General features: G+C 39.4%; 1 protein-coding gene and 1 pseudogene across 1 annotated transcript in view; one reads left to right on the plus strand and one right to left on the minus strand.

Annotated features, from left to right (window-relative positions):
* Nucleotides 1-22716, minus strand: part of DNAI1 (dynein axonemal intermediate chain 1) — a 60065-nt gene that overhangs the window by 31945 nt on the left and 5404 nt on the right. The window contains exons 2-6 of the mRNA XM_006916043.2: nucleotides 7344-7376; nucleotides 4363-4461; nucleotides 4090-4170; nucleotides 570-696; nucleotides 181-302 (exon numbers count right to left, since the gene is read on the minus strand). Of these exons, the coding sequence (XP_006916105.2) occupies nucleotides 181-302; nucleotides 570-696; nucleotides 4090-4170; nucleotides 4363-4461; nucleotides 7344-7376 (462 nt within the window). The remainder of the gene's footprint in view (nucleotides 1-180; nucleotides 303-569; nucleotides 697-4089; nucleotides 4171-4362; nucleotides 4462-7343; nucleotides 7377-22716) is intronic.
* On the plus strand, nucleotides 5276-6227 carry LOC112483107 (annotated as a pseudogene).

The following is a 22716-nucleotide window of genomic DNA, read 5'->3' on the forward strand; positions in this document are numbered from 1 at the left end:
GGAGAGAAGTCATATCCTAGAATAGGATGGCAGTGGGAGAGGGTGATGATGCCAGAGACATTGGTACCTGCAGCCTCTGACTTCTCACCTTCAGCCCCCACCCCCAGTAAGTCACCCCTGACATCTCCATCCACAGCTAGAGTGGGATGGGGAAGGATGGAGAGCAATACTATACTGTACTTCAGCTGCAGGTATATCTGTTTGACTCCCAGCTTCAGCTTCAGCTTCTGCATCCTTGGGCTCTTCATCTTCTTCAAGGATTTCTGTTTCTGAAATCACCACCTTGGCAGACTCCTGAGAACCTTGGAGTAGGATATTGCAGATGAGCCCCAATCCAGGCCCACTCCCCCATACCTTGGCAGGATAGGCCCTCTGTCTTCCTGTTTATGTGCCCCAAGGCTCTCCTTGGCCTGAGCCTCATGGGTTAGCTCTCAGACCTAAAAAGGACTGCCAGCTGTTGGATTTTACATAAGTAAAGACTCTGCAAAGTTCTGGCTTAGGAATCTACTCCCAAGAGTGACCAGAGAAAGGGGCCCAGGATGCAGCCTCAGGCTGGCCCAGAGGTCTACCTGCCACTAACTCATCACGGTAGTGCTGCCGCCGTCCTTCATCCGAGTCTTTGGGGATCAGGTTCCCGACATGGCTGTAGTGAACTGCCAGTTGGTTCACAAAGCCAATAAGCTTATATGTGCCTTCCTAAGAAGAAAAGGGGCTGAGTCAGAACAGGGGTCCTCAAAAGGGCTGGAGTCAGAATGTAGCATGCCTTCATTCTCTAAGGCCTAAGATAGCTCATCTCTTAACAGAAATGTAACTCAACAAATCCTCAGTTAGTCTGAAGTTTTCACTGCATTCCAGTTTAGAAAAGAGGAGGCAAGTGAAATGAAGTTTGTGTTTTTTTAAAGTTCTCATCAAAGGCATATTTTTAAATCTCTTCTCCTTCCAACTTTAAGCAGCTTGAGATTTAACTATCACTGGCTCCTACATTTATGCCAAGGAATCCTGGCTCACCTGTTTTACCACATACCTCAGGTCACACATAGGCATCACCATAAGGCAGGTCATATGTGGTCATTAAACATACATAGCCTAGCCTTCTCTCCACTGCACTTAATGGATGCCAGGGCTGGGAAGATTCTCAGAGACATCAAATCTCCAATTCCTTTGTTCCATACAAGAGGACCATAGAAATCTAGAAAAGGTTGGGGTTTGACACTTATCCAGGTCACACAGCAAATGAGAAAGAGGGCTAGATTTAAAGCTCATGCCAACTGGTTCATTTCTTCTTCATCAAATAAATTTTGAATAGACATAATGTGCCATGTATTTTCTAAGTTCCAGGGATATAAAGCTTAGCAAAAGCAGACATGATGCCCACTTTCATAGAACCTATAGTCTTGTTCCTCTAAACTGTCTCTGATTTAATCAGCAGCCTAGCCCTAAAGTTGAATTTGAGACCAAGGGTCCCTTCCTTCTTTTAATACAGTTATTCTCAACTCTTTTCAAGTCTTATTGAAAAGTATTACATTTGTATGGCATGCTGGGGTAAACTCACTACAGAGGAAACCAGCCCATGGGCTCCAGCTATACCAGACCCACTTGCCCCCAGAAGGCTAAAAAGATCACTATTTCTGCACACAGGTTGGGAAGCTCTGCCTTAACAAGTCACCACAAAGCCCTTCCTCTCTCAGTAATTCAGATAGATGGGGAGATGAGACAGTACAGTGGTTAAGAGCATGATGTACAGAGATAAGCAAAATTGGATTCAAATCCTGATTCTGCCCCTATTATCTACATGACCTTGTGCTTCACCACTCTAAGCTTTAAATTCTTCATCCATAAAATGAGAATAATAATCTCTAATTTGCAGAATAGTTGTAAAATAATTAAAACAATCTATTAACATAGTGTATGACACATAATAAGTGCTCAATAAAAATAGTAACTATTACTATAACAATGGAAGTTCCCATGGGAACTATATCATTGTTATTTGAAATTTCACCTTCACTCTATCCCCAGCAGTGACTGGCACCTTCCTCTTTAGTTTTGGGATGGTATTCTGACTCCATTGCTTCTGTGAAAGGAGGGGAGGCATGCCTAGATCTGAACCATCTCCAGTGCCCACTCCAGCACTTCAAGGGAAAGTAGTAGCTTTGGGGACCTAAAGCTCTTGAAGGACCAATGAAATAGACACCAGTTCTGTGGGAGGATGCCAAATGAGCCTGGGAGGCTATTAGAAGATTGGGTAAAGTGAGCCTGCCTGAGAGCTTAGGGCTACCCAGATGGCAGTTGCCTCAAAAAATTTTTTTCTAATAAGTAGGCTATCCAGAGGCCAAAAGGGGTGCATTGACACTCACAAACCAGTGCCAATCCTATGCCTGTAGCATGCCTCCCATGGCCAGCACACTGAGTTCTAGATAGACCCTCTTTTAGATGTCAGAAAGACAGGAGCCTATAGAGTGCACCACACTCTAGCATAAGCTCAGGTAGAGCAAGGCAGTTTCCTTCTGACCCTCTGCTCCTTTATGGGTTGCCCAAGGGAAGCAATTAGCATAACTCAGGAGTGGAACTCCTCAGGAAATACATCTGTATTTGTCCCAACCTCTTTTTGGAGGGGTTGACTACTCAATTTTAAATAAGAAGCAGTGTGTTAAAAAAACTGTTCACAGCAGTATTGTTCATGATAGCCAAGAAACAGAAACAACCTAAATGTCCATCATCTTATGATGGATAAATCAAATATGGCATATTTATACAATAAAATATTATTTGACAATAAAAAGAAATGAAGTGTGGATACATACTACAACATGGATGAACCTCGAAAACATGCTAAGTGAAAGAAGCCAGTCATAAAAGATCCCATATTGTATGATTGCTTTTACATGAAATGTCCATAATAGGCAAATCTATAGAGATGAAAAATGTATTCATGGTTGTTTAGGGCTAGAAGGGATGGAGATCTGGGGTTTCTTTTGAGGGGGATGAAAACGTTCTAAAATTGTTTCTGGTGATAGTTACACAATTTGAATATACTAAAAGCCACTGAATTATACACTTCAAATGAATGATTGTATAGTATGCAAATTGTATCTCAATAAAACTGTTTTTTAAAAAAGAGAAAGAAATTGTTAACAGTAGTGGTCTCCGGGGACAGGCATAGGAGGGGGAGGTTTAATTTCCATTGTATTTTCATTGCTCTTTTGAATCTTTTGAAATTTGTACCATGAGTTTCTATTATATATTCAAAATAATTATATAGACATATATTTAAGAAGGAGTGTGATGTTGCTTTGGAGTCAGACTAGTTCAAATCTTGCTTTGAATCCTGGCTGTGACTTTTTGTTACTTGTTTTATCTAGTGTAACCTCAGTTTCATAAAATAAAGATAAAAGTAGTTCCTATGTCAAAGAAATCTGAACATTAAATGAGATATTCTATGTAAAAGGTCTAATATAGGACCTGATACTGGCACATAGTAAGCATGGAACAAATGGATCTTAAGATAACTAAAAAACACATGCGTACTTCCACCTTAGCTCAAATTGTATTTGGAAGTTTTCTTCTATCAGTACTCACAGGAGCTGACTTTGCTATGGCTGAAAACAGTGTTGTCCCTCTTAAAGATGTGCCACACACATGTCCACCAAGTGAGAACGCGTGCATACCACATGCCCCAAGAGAGGGCCCTGAGGAGTCAGCTGCCTACCTGACTCTGATGTCAGAAGACACTGAGAACAGAGCCTGAGAGGGGAGTTTGTACTCCACCCAGGTGTCTGGCTGTAGTTAATGTTAGCAAAAAATGTGTTATACACATCGGAAAAGTATTTTTCTAATCCAATGATTGACTTCAGGATTCTTGAAAAGAATGGCTCTGCACTTAAACAATGCAATTAGCAAGACTGCAAGGGAGATTCACCAAGTAATTTCAAAAATGTCTGGAAAACTCCATGTAAAATCTCAGGGTTCTGCTCAAAGACCTCAGTTTAAAGATGGTTTCTCTAATAGCTAAGAGGCTTTTGCAGAGTAGCAAGTCACTGCCAAGCCAAGGAGCACATACAGGTGCCTGTCCCAGAGGGGATGGCTTACTTTAAAGCTGTACCTGACGATGTTCTGGGGTGCATGTGGATTGTTGGCTGTCAGAATTCGGGTAAACTCCTCTTTTAGCTCCTAAGGAAGAGAAATACCAAAAGAGTCATACATTGAGGATCCCTATCCCGCACCGAGGCTCGGGAGGAGTCTTATCAGGTATCAGGAGATACCCTATACCCAGGTTCTGTGCAGGCTCTCAGTCAATACTATGGAAAAACGCATCTCTGAGGCTAGAAGAGGTGGGAGAAGGGTAGGATGCTGCTCACTCACCGCATCGGTCAACTCCAACTGGTCAGGAGGTCTAACTGCAGCTTTGGACTGGGCCCATTCGTCTGCCCCCTCTCCCACTTCGGTCCCTGAATCTTCATCCTGGACAAAAACCTCATATGAAGATCAGAAGTGTCTGATCTGCTTGGGCAAGTGAGCATGTTTCAGGAAGCCCCTTCATTCATAAATCCTCCCAGAAACCAAGCTCTGCCCCTGATACATAAAATGCAAAATACACAACAGACCTCTCATGGAATAGTCCAAAGGAACTGCTCAGGCCAGAGTTCTCATTACCTGAAAGATAATGGCCACCTCTGCCCTGGGAGTCAGGGCTTAGCTGGAACATTGTGGTGGGTCTTTGGCTCCAGTAACGGGGACCAGAAGAGCTGGCTCCTCACTACTGATTCCCACACAGCCTGGAAATAAACGGCTGGGACCAGCTGCCAAAGGCAGAGCTTTATGCAAAATGTTCTTTAAGCTATTTCACTTCTAATTCATATTTTACCTTCCAAATTGTCACCTTAAGGTTACTCTGACAGCAATACTCTCAGTACTCAGTAAATTTAAGCCTCACAGTCCCACCAGATCCTTGGAACAAAAAAAATCAAGGACTAATTTTTCCTTTCCCTGATAGTTAAACACTTTGCCAATGTGGCCCATGACATATTAAAAAATATTCATCTTCACAAACAATCAAAAATAGGCAAAATAAAACAATGCAATTTTTCCCTATAAAAATAAATAAAATAAAATAAAAATAAAAAATAAAATCAACCAAGTTCAACAGGTAGCAAGAGCAGAGAGCAGACCCCAGAGAGCCCTGAGCAGCCCTGCTGCTGCCCTCTGTCCCAGTTACCATCACACTTGGGAGAAGCCGCAGCTGCCACAGCCAGCCCCAGTCATCTTTACTGTAACCATGAGCAGCAAGGCTGAGACCCAGCAGCAGCTTGCTGTTCCCACCCTCAGTACTGCCAACATCAAGCCTGGCATCACAGGCAGCGGCAAGGGAGCAGAGCCCCTGGGTGGATTCACATTGGCAGCACCTACTGCCAGAGACAAGAAGATGATCTCAAGGAATGTTTTGGGAACAGTAACATGGTTCAATGTAAGAAACTGATATGATTTCATCAACAGGAATGACACCAAGGAAGATGTATTTGTACACCAGGCTGCCATGAGGAAGAATAACCCCAGGAAGTACCTTTGCAGTGTAGGAGATGGAAAGACTGGAGTTTGATGTTGTTGAAGGAGAAAAGGGTGTGGAGGCAGCAAATGTTATAGGCCCTGGTGGAGTTCCAGTGCAAGGAAGTAAGTATGCAGCAGACCTTAACCGTTAGAGATGCTATCTATGTCTCGGGGGTCCTCCGCGCAATTACCAATGGAATTACCAGAATAGTAAGAGTGAGGAAAAGAATGAGGGATTGAAGAGTGCTCCAGGAGGCCCAGCAGGCCCTACTGCAGGCAATGGTTCCCGCCTAACTAAACGCAGAGATGCTACGAGCATCCAGTACAGTATTCCAACCCTCCTGTGCAGGGAGATGTGACGGAGGGAGCTGACAACCAGGGTGCAGGAGAATAAGGTAGACCAATGAGACAGAACATGTATTGGGAACTACAGACCATGATTCCACAGGGGCCCTCACTGCCAAAGACAGCCTACAGAGGACGGCAACGAAGAACATATGGAAAATCAAGGAGATGAGAGCCAAGGTCAGCAGCCACCTCAACATCAGTACTTCCAAAACTTCAATTATTGATGCAAACGACTAGAAAACCCTAAACCACAAGATGGCAAAGAGACTAAAGTAGCCGATGCACGAGCTGAGAATTTTTCCGCTCCCCAGGCCAAGCAAGGCAGGGTTGAGTAAATGAGGGCTTACCATCTCTTACCATCATCTGGTTTAGTCATTCAACAAAAAGAAATAAATATGAAATTCAGCAGTAAGAAATAAACAAAAGATTGGAGCTAAAGACCTTAAGTCCTTGTGTTTTGCCTGTTGACCAAATAACTAGAACTATCTGCATTATCTATGCAATATGTGGTTTTTATCATTTTTTACTTAAAGACATATTTTTTTTGGTAATGGCAATCGTTTTTCTAAGTCTGGTATTTATCAAAACATCTTTAAAGTTTTAATTGTTTCATATCTGGTCAAGTTGAGATTTTTAAGAACTTCATTTTCAATTTGTAATAAAAGTTTACAACTTGATTTTTTTCAAAAAAGTCAACAAAAGCACCTGTTAATAAAGGTCTTAAATAATTTTCTTTGTGTAAGAAAAGAATAATAATACAACCAAACAAACAAAACTAATATCCAATGTTGATGAGGCTGTGGGAAAATGGGGAGCCAGAAATTAGCACTATCTTTCTAAAGAGCAATTTGGAAATATTTATCAAAAGCCTAATAAGTATTTACACACTTTGCCTCACATTTCTATGTATAGAAATTTATATTACTATAACTGAAAAAAATTAAAATTAAAATTAAAAGTCATATTAAAGAAACAACTGAGGATATGTCCAGAGATTTAAATGCATGAAAATTTGTTGGAGGATTGCTTGTAATAGTAAGAAAAAGAAAACATCTAAATGTCCAACAATGGGGCAGAATTCAACTGATTATGGTACGGCCTTAAGTAACTATGGTAAAATATTACATAGTAATTTAAATGATGCTATAAAAGTTATTTATAGGCAAAGGAAGGTACTCTAAATATATTATGTAAAAAGCACATTATAAAATGGCATAAAGTTTGAAATTCCATCTAAAAATAAATACATATAATTTTTACATATGCATAGAAATAGCTGGGAAGATATAATATCACATGTTAACTAAGAGGTTTCCTGGGGTGGTAGGTTTAAGGGTGATTTTAATGTTCTTTTTGCTCATTTAAGTTTTCTAAAAAATATATAGCTAATATTTTCAAGAGCAAAAGTGCTATTAGCTTCTTGCTGAGAGATTGTGGTGTTTCAGACTTACTCTCTTCCTGGTTCCTCTGCTCACCGTGTTGCTCTGAAAGAACACAAAAAGAAGGTAAGTCATAAGCAAATCTCCATGGAGATAACAGAAACAGTATTACAGGGAGGCTTCTGCCCAGGGGCCTTGCAGAGGAGGGACATTTGGCTTTCCCAAGTCTCAAAAATAGTCCTCGCAGGGGCAACATGTGCATCTTAGCCCAGCCAAGGAGGTCCTGTATCTGAGGCAACTCTATTCCAGCATCAGTGGGACTGACCCAGGGAGAGCCCACCAGGTAACCTAGCACAGGGCATGTCTTATTTGCAACTAGTTCAACAAACATTTTTTAAAAAGCATATTTTAAGTGCTCAGCTCTGTACTAGGCATTAAGGGGATTCTGAGGGTAGATTATATTCCTAAACACTTGTTTGGGATGAATGTAAGCTCTTTCTGAGCAGGTACTTTGTTTTGTTTACTGCAGTCTCATAATATAGTAGGTGTTCAAAAATACTTGTCAAATGAATGAATGAATTCCACCAAACCCATTAGCAATCATGACCCTTGGAAAAATGTTTTTCCTCTCTGGGCCTCAGTTTCCTCATCAGTAAAATGCATAAGATTGTATATGATGACTTTCCAGCTTTAACATGCTCCATTTTTATGTTCCCAAGAGCAGCATGCTCAATTCAACTTGATAAACATTTATTGAGCATCTATTTATGTGTCAGGCACTAACCTAAGCAGTGGGACAAAGATGAAGAGAGATGAAGCCCCTACCGCAGTTTGCTCAGGGTCCATGGAAGATAGATGAGAATGATTAGTGCTCGTCATTTACTCACGTGCTCCCTTACTCACTCATTTAGCATTTGTTCCTTTGAAAGCCTGCTCTGTGTCAGCAATAGAGATATGTGTGCACAGGGTGCTGTAAGTGCTTGGAGGCACTTACTCAGCCTGAGGTACATAAGAAAGGCTTCCAGAGGTGGCAATTTCTAAGCTGGGTATCAAAGGAAAAGTAGGGATGTCCAGGTGGAGAAAATATTTTTCAAAAGGGCTTTTTAGAAAAATACAGTGTGTACAAAGGCAAGAGGAGCACAGTGACAGAGACAGTAAAATGTTCCACCAAACAAACAAAACCCTGCAGTATGTACAGAACAATAGGTGTTTCAGATGATGGAGTAAGAGGGAGATCAGTGGAGGCTAGAAACGTGAGGGAGGAGCTCTTGGAAAAAGCAGGCCTAGAGCACTGAAGGAGGGGTCAAGGCAGCAGAGAAGTCAAAGGGCACATGGTGGTAGCAGCATAGCATATGGGAAAGAGACCTCTGCTTCCAGCTCTGTGATCTTGGGAAAGTCTCTCCGCTTCAGTTTCCGAAATGCAAAGTGAAGGAAGTAGTTTGATTAGATGGGCTCTTAAGCCTTTACATGATAGGATCTATGGGAGAGGGGAGGAAAGGGAGAGTAGAGCATGTCTAGCTTGGGCTGAGATTGTTGCTGGTAGGGCAGGCAGCAGGATTCAGATTTCTGCCAGGTTGCCAAGGTTTCCAGTGATGGGATCCCTTCTCTGAGGCTAAGCTGCATGAGCCAGAAAGCTGCTTTCCTTTGAAGAGCCTCTGATCCCTAAGGTAACGAGATGGAAGCACCACAACATCCAACAGCTTTCTGGCCCACAACAGAGAACTGGAGGGCCAATCCCAACCTGAACTGCCAGCCTTAAATAGAAAACAAGATCCAGTTACCACTGCCCCCATAAATATGTCTGTAAAACATTTATCTGGCAATAAAAGAACTGACAAGGCAATTTGAGTGTAATTGTTTTTGGCAGTTGGAAATATTTCAATTAACACACTATAAAAGCCACACTATAATAAATGCAAAACAGGCCAGTGAAATCAGCTACAGCCCTGACTTCCCAACCATGGCGAAGGAGATTGAATGTCAGGCTGCCACTTTGGGCCCTTGGTCTTCCAGAAGGAAAAGCTTGAAATAGACAAGCCTGAATTCCTGAAAAGCTTTTGATGGTTTCTCCCAGAAGCCATCAAACCACAGAAGAAGAAAGCCCAAACTCTCTTCCCTGGCCCTCAGAACCGTATCATCTGGCCACAAGTCTCCATTCTAGCCTGCTCTCCCACCCTTCATGTGTAAGGTCTTTGAGATGCAGCCCAGGGAGGCTACTCACATTTCCTAAGCTTGGACTGTGCTCTCCCACCTCTGCACCTTTGCTTTTACCATTCCTCTTACCAGGAATGCTATCTTCCCCTTCCCTCTCCCTGCTTGCATTGTCTCTGCCTAACAAAACCCTAACTAGTCTCTGCTGGTCCTTCATCAAATCCTGGTATATTATCACCTTTCTCCAACGTCCCTCTACTCTTCCTTTCCTCACTTGGAGCAAAGCTCTGCCCTACCTTCCATCACCACCACAAATCCTGGCTGATGAAGGATAAAATGTATAAATACTCTGTCATCTCTGGGTTTGGGTCTGCAAATGGGGACAGTATTGTGAAAAGAAACATAATACTGCAGTACACATAGGAGGCAGCTTGGAGATTCTAACAAGGGAGGCCCATCATTCTTACACTATTAACCAAAGAACATCCTCTATTCTTGAAGAGGTCATTCTATTTGGCCAAGGAGTGATATAGGAAGAGGAACCATCCCTGCCTCCCTGACCACCGTGGCGGTCAATAAGCCTGGTGATCAATGGGATTACAGATGTCCTAGCCTAAACTCCTTCACAGTAGATCATTTTCCTACTCTCATTGTTACAGATTTTAGTGTGAACATCTGACAACAGCAACTGGTAACAACTCAGCTGTCTAGTAGTCACTTCTCAGTTCTCTTACAGGACCTGATATTACTGAGGGCTCCCTCGCTCCTTCTTGAAACTTCTCCAACTACATTTCCATGTCACCAACCTCTCCAATAGTTCCTTCTCAATATCTTTGACCCCTCCAGGACTATATGCTTGACCTCCATAGTGTTCTTATTCTATATATTCCCCACTTGGGTGCTCTTATCCCCACTCATAGCTTCACCTCCCACCTTATGAAGACGCTCAAATCTATTTCTGTAGCTTAGACTTCTCAGAACCTCATGTTTGAATTGATGATGAAGTACTCAAACTCAGTATCTTAAAAACTGACCTCATTATGTTCTTTTCCACCCCAAACTTGTTTTTTCTAGAATTTCCTATCTCACTCACTGCACCACCATCTATTAAGTCATCCAGGTTGGCAATTGCGAGCCATCAAAGATGCCTGCCTTTCCCTCATATTGCCATTAGCATCATATTTCAAAGTCTAACAATTCTCTTTAATATCCTTCATAACTATTCTCTCTAATTATACCTCTCTTAATTCAGGCCCTTACTATCTCTTGCCTAACTACATTTGATTTCCCTGACTCCAGTTTCTCTCCACTCTAATAATGATATCATTGTCATAATTTTTGGCTATTGAGCATTTACTCTGGGCCAGTCATTTACTAAATAATTTATCTGTTTAAATTATCTCACTTAATCTTCACAAATATCCTATAGGATAGGAGCTATCATTATTCCCATTTTACAGATGAGGAAACTGCGGCATAGAGAAATTAGGTTACCAACCCAATGATGGCCAGGATTTTACCAAACTTCAATCGCTATGAGTGATCTTCCTAAAACATACATCTGATCATGTCACTCTCTTGATTTAAAGCCTCCAAGGAAGGGCTCCCCATCAGTTCTGAGGTGAATTCTAAGCTCCCTAACACAGCGTCCATCTCATCTCCTACACTTTTCCTCCCACAACCATTGGGAGGCTGCTATGAAAATAAAAATTCTGGTCAATCTAATAGATAATTATTATTGCCACCTATTGAGAATTTACCTGCACTTAGATCTGTTTTAGTATATGACCCATTGAAGAGTATAAGCAACGCATTTGTCTCTGAGCATATTGTAGGGGCATGTAGGGAGACCAAAATTTCTTAAGCTGTTCCTAATTATGAAGATATAATATTTTAAAAACAATATGAGATCAGGTGTACCCATGAAGCCTAAATGTGGGCTTTGAAGTCAACCATACCTGGGTTTGAGTCCCCCCACTCTGCTAGTTCTACACTCTAGGCAAGTTAATTCTCTTCTCTGAACCTCGATATCCTCATCTTTAAAATGGGCATCATTTAAAAGGCACTATCATACACCTTCTCAGACAGTCATAGGCTTATAAGAATTAAATGAGTTGATGTAGATAAGTTGCATACAGGGGTGCCCGGCCAGAGTTTGTGCCTGATACATGACAATTAGCAGCATTATATTCCCACTTATAGATTCTGCTCTGCCCTCAGCCATACAGGATTTGTGTGGTCCTTACCTACTAAGAAGCACATGCCCTAGGGACGACTAGACCCTTCAGCAGCTCACATCTCCACTGAACAGTTCAATGTGGAAACATGACTGTTCCTGGAAAGAGGGGCTCTTTGAAGCATGCAAACCCACAGAGGCTACATCCTCCTGCCTGGGGCCCAGGAGACTTCGTTTACCATTTCAATTGTCTTGGTCCTTATTTTAAAACTCACTAACAGGTTTCCATTAAGCTAAATTGAAACTAAATACCTCACCAGCTTGCAGTTTCCTGTTTCTAAAAGGGTAAAAGCTCTTAGTCCCAAAGGAACAATAATTCACCAACAAATCCTCTTCTAGCTATACAGACTGCATTTCAAATCTCTGAGTCTAGCGTAGTGTCTAAAGCACACAGAAGGCCCTCCATACGTGTAGTTGAAAGAAATTTCAAAAATTTGAAATACCTGATGAAGGGTAATGAGCACTATCATACACTATTTTGTATCATACACTATTTTGGGCGTGCCACTGATGGCAAACTTTTTACAGGGTTATTTGAATATCTACCAAAATTTTAAATGTAGATACCCCTCAACTCAGCAATTCCATCTTCTTGAATTTTTTTCCCATAGAAATACTCATACATATGCACAAGATGTATGTACAAAATTGCTTGCTGAAACATCTGTAATATTTTTTAAATAAAAAAACCCCCTAAATATTCATCAATAGCGGCCTGGTTAAATAAATTATGGTATAGCCATTCAAAAGGATATTACACATACTTTTAACAGAGTGAGGTAAACTTAAATGTATTGTTATGGAACGCTCTCCAAGGTGTATTGTTAAAAAAAAAACAAGTGACAGGAGTAGATGATCCATCTGCTTACTTTAAGAGTATATGTATGTTTGTGTATTTGCATACACATACAAAATTCCTGGGAGAATATATATCTGTGGACAATGATTTGGTCCAGGGAATGTGACTGGGGAATTGTGGGGAACGGGAACAATACTGTTCACCTTACACTCATTCTCATGGTTTTAACATTTTTCATGTGAATATGCATTACTTTTGTAATTTAAAATGGTAATTAAGAATTTAAAAATCCACCAAGTACAGTTAAAGAGATTTTTCTTTCCTATTAATGTAGTGTTAGCACAGTGCTCAGAATGCAGAAAAAGGGGATACAAGACCAGGCTCATGCCTCTCTGAAAAGCCAGGACAGAAGCCAACCCTAGGGGACCCTTCCCAGATAAGGCTACAGAGGGCAAGGCAGGGTAGGGTTTAAAAGCTCAAGTTCTTGAGTATGCCTCAGCTGGATTCTTGACTCCGCCACAAACTAACTATATGTGAGACCTCGAACTACATATTTATTCTCTAATCCTAATTCTTTCATCTATAAAATAAAGAAAATATTAGTGCTTTCTTCCGAATTGCTGTGAGGCTAAAATAAAACAATGCATGAAGAGCGCAGCATTCAGTAAGCCCTCAAGTAACGGTGGCAGTGTAGACCATGTAGTTGTCATTATTTTATTATTCTATCGTGCATAGCAGTTGAATCGCATTCTGAGGTCGCTTATTGAATAGTTAAAAAGTATGTTGTCCAGGTACTAAGAATCCCTTATCAGAAAGAAGTCAATAAATTTCAAGGCGTTACAGCAGGAGGATGACAATAAAAATAACTTCCATTTCTGTAGCATCTTTCAATTTGTGAAACACTTTCAAGTACATTTTATTTGACGCTTGTGGATTAATGTTGAACTCTGTCAAATTTTTTTCTGAATCTATTGAAATGTCATTATATGATTTTTCTCTTTTCTTTAGTTAATGTGAAGAATACCTTGATATTTTTAATTTTGAGCTAACTTTGCATTATTAGGATGGACCCCACTTGGTCTGACCTATTATTCTTTTTGTTATTGAAGAGGAATTTTCATGCAAAAGGCTAATCAGCTCTCTGTTCTGCTTCTGTCCATATGCTAGCTGCATGGGCTGTACTCAAAATTGACTAAAGACTCACCTTCCCTTTTATTTGATGTAAGCAACAAATGTTGCTTTGCCCCCTAGCAACTCCCTCTCTTTGTAACACTTTGTAACTACCGGTAACCCATAGCAACTTCCGCCCTTTGTAACGCAATGTAACTACCTGCAACCATAGCAACTCCCGCTGCTTTGTAATGGTCTGAGGACAAATTAACCAATCCACCGGCACTAAAAAAGGTCTATATAAGAACTGTTGCAACTGAGCTCCTGGTCTAGATCTTCAGAGCACTGGCTCCTCTGGGACTGCTGGCATAATAAACCTGAGTTCCAACTCTCTGAGTGCTGCTTGGTTTCTCACCAGTCTAATTTTGGATCTTTTCTGCAACATTATTGCTGGCATAGACTTGCTAATATTTTGCTGGATTTTTTTGCATCCATGTTCATGAGGATATTGGCCTGTCATTTTTTTTCTTGCAATAGCTTTGATTTTGATATCAGACTTATGCCGACATCATCAAATGAGTTGGGACTTCCTTCTCCTCCATTTTCTGTAAGACTTTGTATAAGATTGGTGTTATTTATTCCTAACATGTTTGATACAATTCATCAGTGAAACTATTTAGGCCTGAAGTTTCTTTTTGGAAAGGTTTTAAGTTATGAATTCAATTTCTTTAAATAGGTATGGAGTCATCATACTTTCCATTTCTTCTTGTGTCACTTATAGTAAACCGTATTTTTTGAGACATGTTTTCACTCCATCTCAGTTGTTCAATTTATTGCCATAAAGTTGTCGATAATATTCTCTTAATGTCCTTTTTAATGACTGGGGAGCTGTAGTGTTATCTCATTTTTCATCCCCGATATTGGCTATTGTGCTTCCTTTTTACCTTGATAAGCCCTGCTAGGTTTTATTAATTTTATTAACATTTTCAAAGAACTCCTGGCTTTGTCAATTTTCTTTATTGTTTTTCTCATTGTTTCTATGAAACAATAAAATAAATGTCTAAATCAATAAAATAAATGGAATTGATGAAATAAATCTTATTCTGTTATTTTGGATTGAATTTGCACATCTTTCTATGTTTTTTAAGGAGAAACTTAGAACATTGATTTAAAACCTTCTTTTCTAAAATAGACATTTAAAGCTATACATTTCCATTAAACACAATTTTAGCAGCATCCCACAATTCATGATATTATATTTTCATTACCATTCAATTAAAAATGTTTTCTAATTTGCCTTGTGCTTTTTTATAGTTACATTTGTTTTAATCAGATACTTATTGTTGAAATCTTTTTAAAACTAGATGCCTATTGCTATTTCTTAATTTTTCTATTTTGAAATCCATCCTTTAGCTACATACATTTTAATTTTATTTTTTTATTTTTATAATTTTTTATTTTTCAGTTATAGTTGGCCTACAATATACCATATGTTTCAGGTGTACAACATTGTAATTAGACATCTAGATTAGACATCTATATAACCCACAAAGTGATCATGCCAATAAATCTAGTGCACCTCTGACACCACACACAGTTATTACAATATTATTAAATACATTCCTTATGCTATACTTTCTATCTCCATGACCATTTTGCGCTGCCAATAGGTACTTCTTAATCCCTACCCCCTTTTTCACCAACCCCCAAACCCCTCCCATTTGGTAATCCTTAAAATGTTCTCTATATCTATGAGTTTGTTTCTGTTCGTTTGTTTTGTTCCTTAGATTCCACAAATGCATGCAATTATATGGTATTTGTCTTCCTTTATCTGACTTACTGCACTCAGCACACTATCCCCTATCGTAAAATATCTTTTTGCATCCTCTTACTTTTAGTCTGTGTGTGTCTTTTAATCTGAAGTAAATCTCTTGTAGGCTTGTAAGGGTCTTGTTTTCTTATCCAGCCACCCTATCTTTTGATCGGAGCATTTAGTTCTTTTTCATCTGAAGTACTTACTGATAGATATGTAGTTATTGCCATTCTTTATTTAGACTTTTGATACATATTTTTTTCTTCTTCTTAAAGAAGTCCCTCCAACATTTTCTGTAATATTGGCCTGGCAGTGATGAACTCCTTTAGCTTTTTCTTGTTTGGGAAGCTCTTTATCTGTCTTTCAATTCTAAATGATAACTTTACTGAGTAAAGTAATCTTGGTCGTAGGTCTTGGGTTTTCATCGCTTTGAATATTTTGTGCCAAGCCCTTCTGGCCTGTAAAGTTTCTGTTGAGAAATTAGCTGACAGTTGTATGGGCATTCCCTTGTAGATAATTAATTGCTTTTTTCTTGCTGCTTTTAAGATTCTTTGAATTTAACCTTCAGCATTTCAATTATGATGTGTTTTGGTGTGGGCCTCTTTGAGTTCACCTTGTTTGGGACTCTCTGAACTTCCTGGGGTTGTATGTGTATTTCCCTTGCCAAGTTAGGGAAGTTTTCCATCATTATTTCTTCAAATAGGGTTTCAATTCCTTGCTCTCTCTCTTCTTCCAGTACCCCTGTGATGCAAATGTTGTTACGCTTGACATTGTCCCAGAGGCTTCTTAAATTATCTTTATTTTGGGGGGGTTCTTTTTTCTTGTTGCTGTTCTGACTGGGTGTCCTCTGCTACCCCACCCTCTATGTCGCTGGTTCAATCCTCCATTTCATTCACTCTGTGGATTCCCTCTAATGTATTCTTCATCTCAGATATTATATTCTTCATTTCTGACTGGCGCCCTATTATGTTTTCCATCTCCATTTTTATGGGTTTTTTTTTTTTACCTCTTTTTTGAAATTCTCACTGAGTCTATCTATTCTTCCCCTAAGTTCCTTGAGTGTTCTGAACTCTACATCTGGTATATTGCTTGTCTCCATTTTTGTGAATTCTTTTTCTGGAGCTTTGTTCTGTTCTTTCATGTAGGACAAGCTTCTTTGTCTTCCCATCTTGGCTGCCTCCCTGTGTCTATTTCTATGTATTAGGTAGGGCTTCTTAGTCTCCCAGTCTGAGTAGAATGGCTTTATGTAGTAGGTGTGCTGTGGGGCCCCTTGGCATAGACCTGAGGGGTCCAGCTGCAGGCCAAGTTCAGCTGCAGGCTATGCATCTCCGGGGCCACCTGGTAAGAGTCACCAAGCAATCCACATATAGTTGCTACCTGTGCTGGGCTTATAGGTGCCTTGAGGGGCCAAATCAGAAACAAGGCCAGCTGCCAGTGGTGTGGGACTTGGGGCTGCTCAGCACAAGGTACAGGGCATGCTGAGGCCAGATGCTTTGGGTTTTGTGAACCTTTCAGAGATTTTATGAAAACTCACAGCAGGAGCCAAGACAGCCCATTTGTTTGGAATAAATCACTGGAAGCAGCTGGGTGGGCCCACAAGTTGGGAGAGGCAGAGTCTCAGGGAATCACCTGGGCAGAGCTACCTGTGTTATCCAGGTTGATGGTGCCTGCATCTACAAGCTGGGAGCAGGGAGGGCTCCACAAAGGAACAATGGCTTCTCCCTGCACCCCTGTCCAGGTGCAAGCTGCCCCACCAGCCCTCATCCTGAAGCCTGATAGCTCAGCACCTCCCTGTATGTCCCTGGCCCCACTCAAGCAGCTGCCCAAGTGCTGGAGTTCAGAGGGAGCAATTCCATCGATAAGTAAGGCTGGTGTGGGCCCTGTAAGAGGGAAGGCCTCCACTTCCTGCAGCCCTCCGTCTCACTCAGCTGCAACCTGAGATTGTGGGGACTTCTTTTCCTGGCACTGGAAGCATGGGCTGGGGAACCCAATGTGCGGCCAGGACCCCTCACTCCTCAGATGGGGAAGGTGGCTCTGCAGTCAAGATCGCTCTCCTGATTCTCGATCGTCACATGCAGTTGTGGAACCAGGCTGTTTTGCATCTCTGCCCCTCCTACCGTTTTGAGGTGACCTGTTATTTGAAGTGACCTAGTTACAGGGCTTCTATTCAGCCAGACCTCTAGCAACTCCGCATACTGGTTGCTCTGTAGTTTTGCTATAATTTTGGTGTGATTGCTAGAGGAGGCATGTACAGTCTCTATCTTCTACGCCATCTTGAATCTCTTGTGCTTTTCTTGACAAGTGTTATTCAGAAGTATGTTCTTTAATTTTTAAATATTTGGGGATTTTAAAGATTGATATTTATATTTAAATTAATTACATTTTGGTCAAACTATTCTTAGTATGCAGAAATTCCTTCTTTTATGGATGGGTATTTGAATTGAATTAAAAGCTGTAAAATTCTAATCTTTTCAAATATATTGAGACTTATTTTATGTCCCAGTATATGGTCTATTTTTATGAACACTCTGTAGTTCTTGGGTGTAATTTTCATTTACAGTTCTTGGGTGTAGTGTTCTATAAACGTTAAGTAGGCCAAGTTAGATGACAGATCTTCTATATCTTTCAATTACTGAGAAAGGAGTGTTAAAATCTCCAACCATCATTGTGTATTTTCCTATTTCTCCCTTTAGCTCTGTCAGTTTTTGATTCATATATCTTAAAGTTCTATTAATAGGTGAATACATGTCTGTGATTTTATGTCTCCTCTTGAATTGACCCTGTATCATTATGAAATGTCTTTATCTTTGGGAATCTTCCCTGTCTTAAAGCCTACTTAGTTCTGATAATACAGTTTTCTTATGCTTCCCACTTGTATATTTTTTCCACTGTTTTATTTTCAACCTTTCTATGTCTTTACATTTAAACTATTTTTTATAGGCAGCATACAGTTGGTCTTGTTTTTTTTTTTTTTCTCACCTAAGAAACTCTGCCTTTTAATTGAAAGTATTGATCTTTCCAATGTCGGTCTTTGTTTTTATTTTTATTTTTCAATTAAAGTTGACATTCAATATTATTTTATATTAGTTTCAGGTGCACAGCATAGTGGTTAGACATTTATATAACTTACAAAGTGATCCACCCAATTAGTCTTGTACCCGCCTTGCACTATACATAATTATTACAGTATTATTGACTATATTCCCTCTGCTGTACTTCATATCCCCATGTGTTTTTCTATTTTTTCCCATCTGCTTTTTCCCCTCTGTTTATTTTCTTCCTTCTCTTGTGTTAACTGAGTTTTTAAAACGATGTCATTTTGTTTTCTCTATTGGCTTTTTAGCTGTGCCTTTTGTATTACTGTTTGTGGTTGCTATAAGGTTAATAATATGCATCCTAAACTTACCATATTCTACTAAGAATAAATATCATACCACTTCATATTTCATAATGTAATAATCTTACATCTTAACTCCATTTACCACCTTATCTTTTGCCTTATCATTGTCATATATTTCTACATATATTATAAGCTTCACTTAAAAACAATGGTATTATTTTTGCTTTAGTCAGTCATATGTCTTTTAAGAAAATAGAAGAAAAAAAGCTAGTCTTTTATCTTTAGCCACATATTTACCATTTCCAGTACTTTTTGGTCCTTCCTTTAGATAGTTTCCCAAAGGTATTATTTTCCTTCAGCCTAAAGAACTTCCTTTAGTATTTCTTATAGTGAAGGTCTGCTGATGACAAATTCTCTCACTTTTGCTGGATATAAAATTCTGGATTGATAGTAATTTTCTTTCAGTGCTTTAAATATGTCACTTTATCACCTTCTGACCTCTGTTGTAGAATGAGAAGTCAGCCATAATCATATCATTATTCCCCTGTGTGCATTGTGTCATTTTTCTCTGGCTACTTTCAAGATTTTTATTTTTATCTTTGGTTTTCAGTGTTTTTACTATAAAAGACCTAGATGTGGTTTCCTTGTATTTATCCTTCCTGGGGCTCACTGAGATTCTGATAATACTATATGTTTTCTATCAAATATAAGAAACTTTTATCATTATTTCTTGAAATATTTTCCCCCTCCTCTCTTTTTTTCTGAGATTCTAACTGTATACATGCTCCAAATACATATGTAACTTATTCCCACAGGCCACTAAGGCTCTTTTTTATTTTTTAATCTTGTCTTTCTCTGTTCTTTGGATTGGATAATTTCAATGGATCCATCTTCACATTAGCTGTTAGGCCTATCCAATACATTTTTTCATTTCTGATATATATTTTTTCATCGTTTCCATTTTTCTGCTTAGATTCCCCATTCATTAACTCAATATATTTTTAAGTCTATAAATATATTTATAACAGCATCTTTAAAGTCACTGTCTGCTAATTCCAACACCTAGGTTACCTCACTGATATCATTGTATTCTTTGGATCTATCTCCCTAAACCATGATCAAAAAATTGTCCCCAACGATTTGGTAATGGACAGAGGGGAGGGGGTTGAGGGGCTGGGAGAATGGGGTGAAAGGTTAAAGAAGTACAAATTAGTAGTTGATAGTTGGTCACGGGGATGGGGAGCACGGCAGAGAGAATGCAGTTAGCATTAATTTGATGGCTAGGTGGAGAGCCAGAGGGGGAAGGGAGCAATTGGGGGGATCGTTTTATGAACTATATAGATGTCTAACCAATGTACTATAGATGTCTAACCAATGTACTTTGAAACTAATTTAAATAAATTTAAAAATAAAAAAATAATAAAAAATAATAAGAAGAAATTGTCTCCATGCAAAGAACGAAGATAAACATGTAACTTATGTTGGGTATTTTCCTTTCTTCGGGAATTACTGTTGGGAGGGAATGCCTAAAATAGTTGCTTCATATATTGTGTACAGGATTAGAGTTGTGTACAGTGGAGGGCAGGTTCATTATGAATTGTTCCGTCATGGCCAGACCATATATCAAGGTCTTTAAAATTTACATATAAAAGTTGCTGCATTTTAAAATTTGTTGCAAAAAAAATGCTCTTTAAAAAACATCCTCAGAGCTGGTGTAAAGGATAGAACTTTTTTGTAATGTAAATATCAGCTCTGAATGAAGGCATTGGGCTGGAAAAAATCTAAGGCCCTTCCTTTACAATGTACGAGAAAGAGATTTATCAGAAACAATGCAGAAGTTACTTTGGAGTAAAGCAGGTTATATCTTGCACTGGAGGAGCCAGGAAAGACCCTACCTGCTTCTAAGGGAAATTGCCCTGCTCACAGCTTTGGCTGCTTAGAGAGCCATAGGATCTTGTTTCACCTTGATATAGCCTAGCATAAACAGATGGGCTAAGAACAACCAGATTCCTTCTCCAAGAGTGTGAACTGGGACTACAGAAAGAACTGGTGGTTGGATGAAGATATTGATGCTGATGTGTATGAAGTCGAGAGAGGCCAAAGTGGCCATGATGAGCTGGAAACACACTAAAGTTATGAGGGAGCAGAAATCATAAAAAAGTTGTTGGTTAGGAAATGAAAATAGAGAAGGAAACATAACTGTTAAGTGGCCATGAGAAATGTAGAGAAAGTAATTAGTACCCACATCTGTTTTAGAACCAAGAGTTTTCCACTTCCAATTCTAGGCTATCTATGTATTTATAATACCCACCCACATACAGCCACATATATACCTTCCCCCTTTACCCACCTACCCCTTTTACTTGAGGTAACTTGTGAGCCTCTGTTCTTTGTAACTTAAAGAGTTTAACTTAAATATATGTGCCTTAGAGTTTCCCAGGCCCAAAAAGGGCAGGAGAAGTAAGAAAACACTGAGAATTCTAGGCAGAGGGGGAAAAAATAATTAACAAAGACATGAAGGTTTGGAACATGTCTGTCCAAAGATCAGCAGATGTTTTTATCCATTTATATTCTCATTTGTCTCAAAGCAAGATTCGAAGCAGAATATGTGACACATGGAAAATAAGTAAATGAGAAAATGGATGTAAGGTAAAAATAAAAGTAAGGAAAATAAGATTAGCATCAGGAGTATGGTCCCTACATAATTAACAGAATTAGGTTGCTTGACTAGGATGAAAGACACCTGAACTGCTTCTTCTGCAGGCCCAGAAAGAAAAGTTAGTGTTTAGAATACTGCAGTATGTACCTTTTCATCATTCATTTACTCATCAACTAATTCATTCAGTCATTATTTATTCATCTAATATTTATTAAGCATTTACTAGATGCCAGATCCTAGGATAAGAGCTAAAGAAGAATAAAGGTTGAGTTGGTCCCAGTCTAAAGGTTCTCAAATCTAGGAGATGAGATAAACGGAGCACATAAATCCACCATATATACCAGAATCCAGTAACTCTATGAGTAGGACAAAGTGTTGTGAGACACAAAGCAGTAAAACCAAAGACTGATCAACAACTATCTTTTGCTTGCTTCTTACATATAACTCTGTCTCAGCAATTGGGAAGCATGAATACTCCCTATACATTCCTATCTGGCAGAAAACAATTTCATGTGGTTTGCTCACAGCTGGAGCCAGAGGATCAAAATTACTCTTCAACATCAGCTTGCAGGCTGCAAAGCCCAGGGATAAGCACAAGAGCCCTCTCCTTTTATTATTTGAGTACCTGGCACGTATTGAGTACTAACAATGCGCTAGGCTCCACAGTAAAGGGGAGGAGACCAAGTTCTGGCCTCAAATGCTCACAGCTGTTTTGTAATCTGATAATTGTGCATGACAAACCTCAGACCATAACTCTGAAATAGCATGACTGTAATCATAACAAAATGGAACAGCCATTGGCAAAATTTGTTTTCTAGTTATCACTTCCAGAAGGAATTCCATAACACTAAGGGAAGAGAAGAAAAAAACTCTCTCAGCTTCCTGCCATTAAACCTCTAAATTATTATCATCTGCATCCAACCTTTCCTCCTTTCTCCTCTCCTGTTACAAAATGTTCCACCTCCTTTCCATAACTCATCCATTCCCACCTCCTCAGAGACTTGACTCTACTCATTATTTTATCTTTGTCCTTCATCCTCAACTTCTTCTTTCTATCTACGCCAGAGTCCCTCTCCTTGGCATTTAACATATTCACTTCTAAAAAAAAAATCCTTGTCTACATGGTCTTTCCTGCCTTCTTAGCTCAGTTCAGTTTGGCTTTTACCTCTGAAATTGTTCTTTCTAAGGTCCACAATGACTTCCTAATTATTTTATGTCTAGTTCTTATCTTCTTTGACCCCTTAGGAGCATGCAACATAGCTAACCACTCTATAAACACTAAAAACTCACTATAAACACACTCTTCCTTAGGCTTCTGGGTCATTATTCTTCCTTGT

The sequence above is a fragment of the Pteropus alecto genome, unplaced genomic scaffold, assembly GCF_000325575.1.
Source record: "Pteropus alecto unplaced genomic scaffold, ASM32557v1 scaffold206, whole genome shotgun sequence".
Lineage (NCBI taxonomy): Eukaryota > Metazoa > Chordata > Mammalia > Chiroptera > Pteropodidae > Pteropus > Pteropus alecto.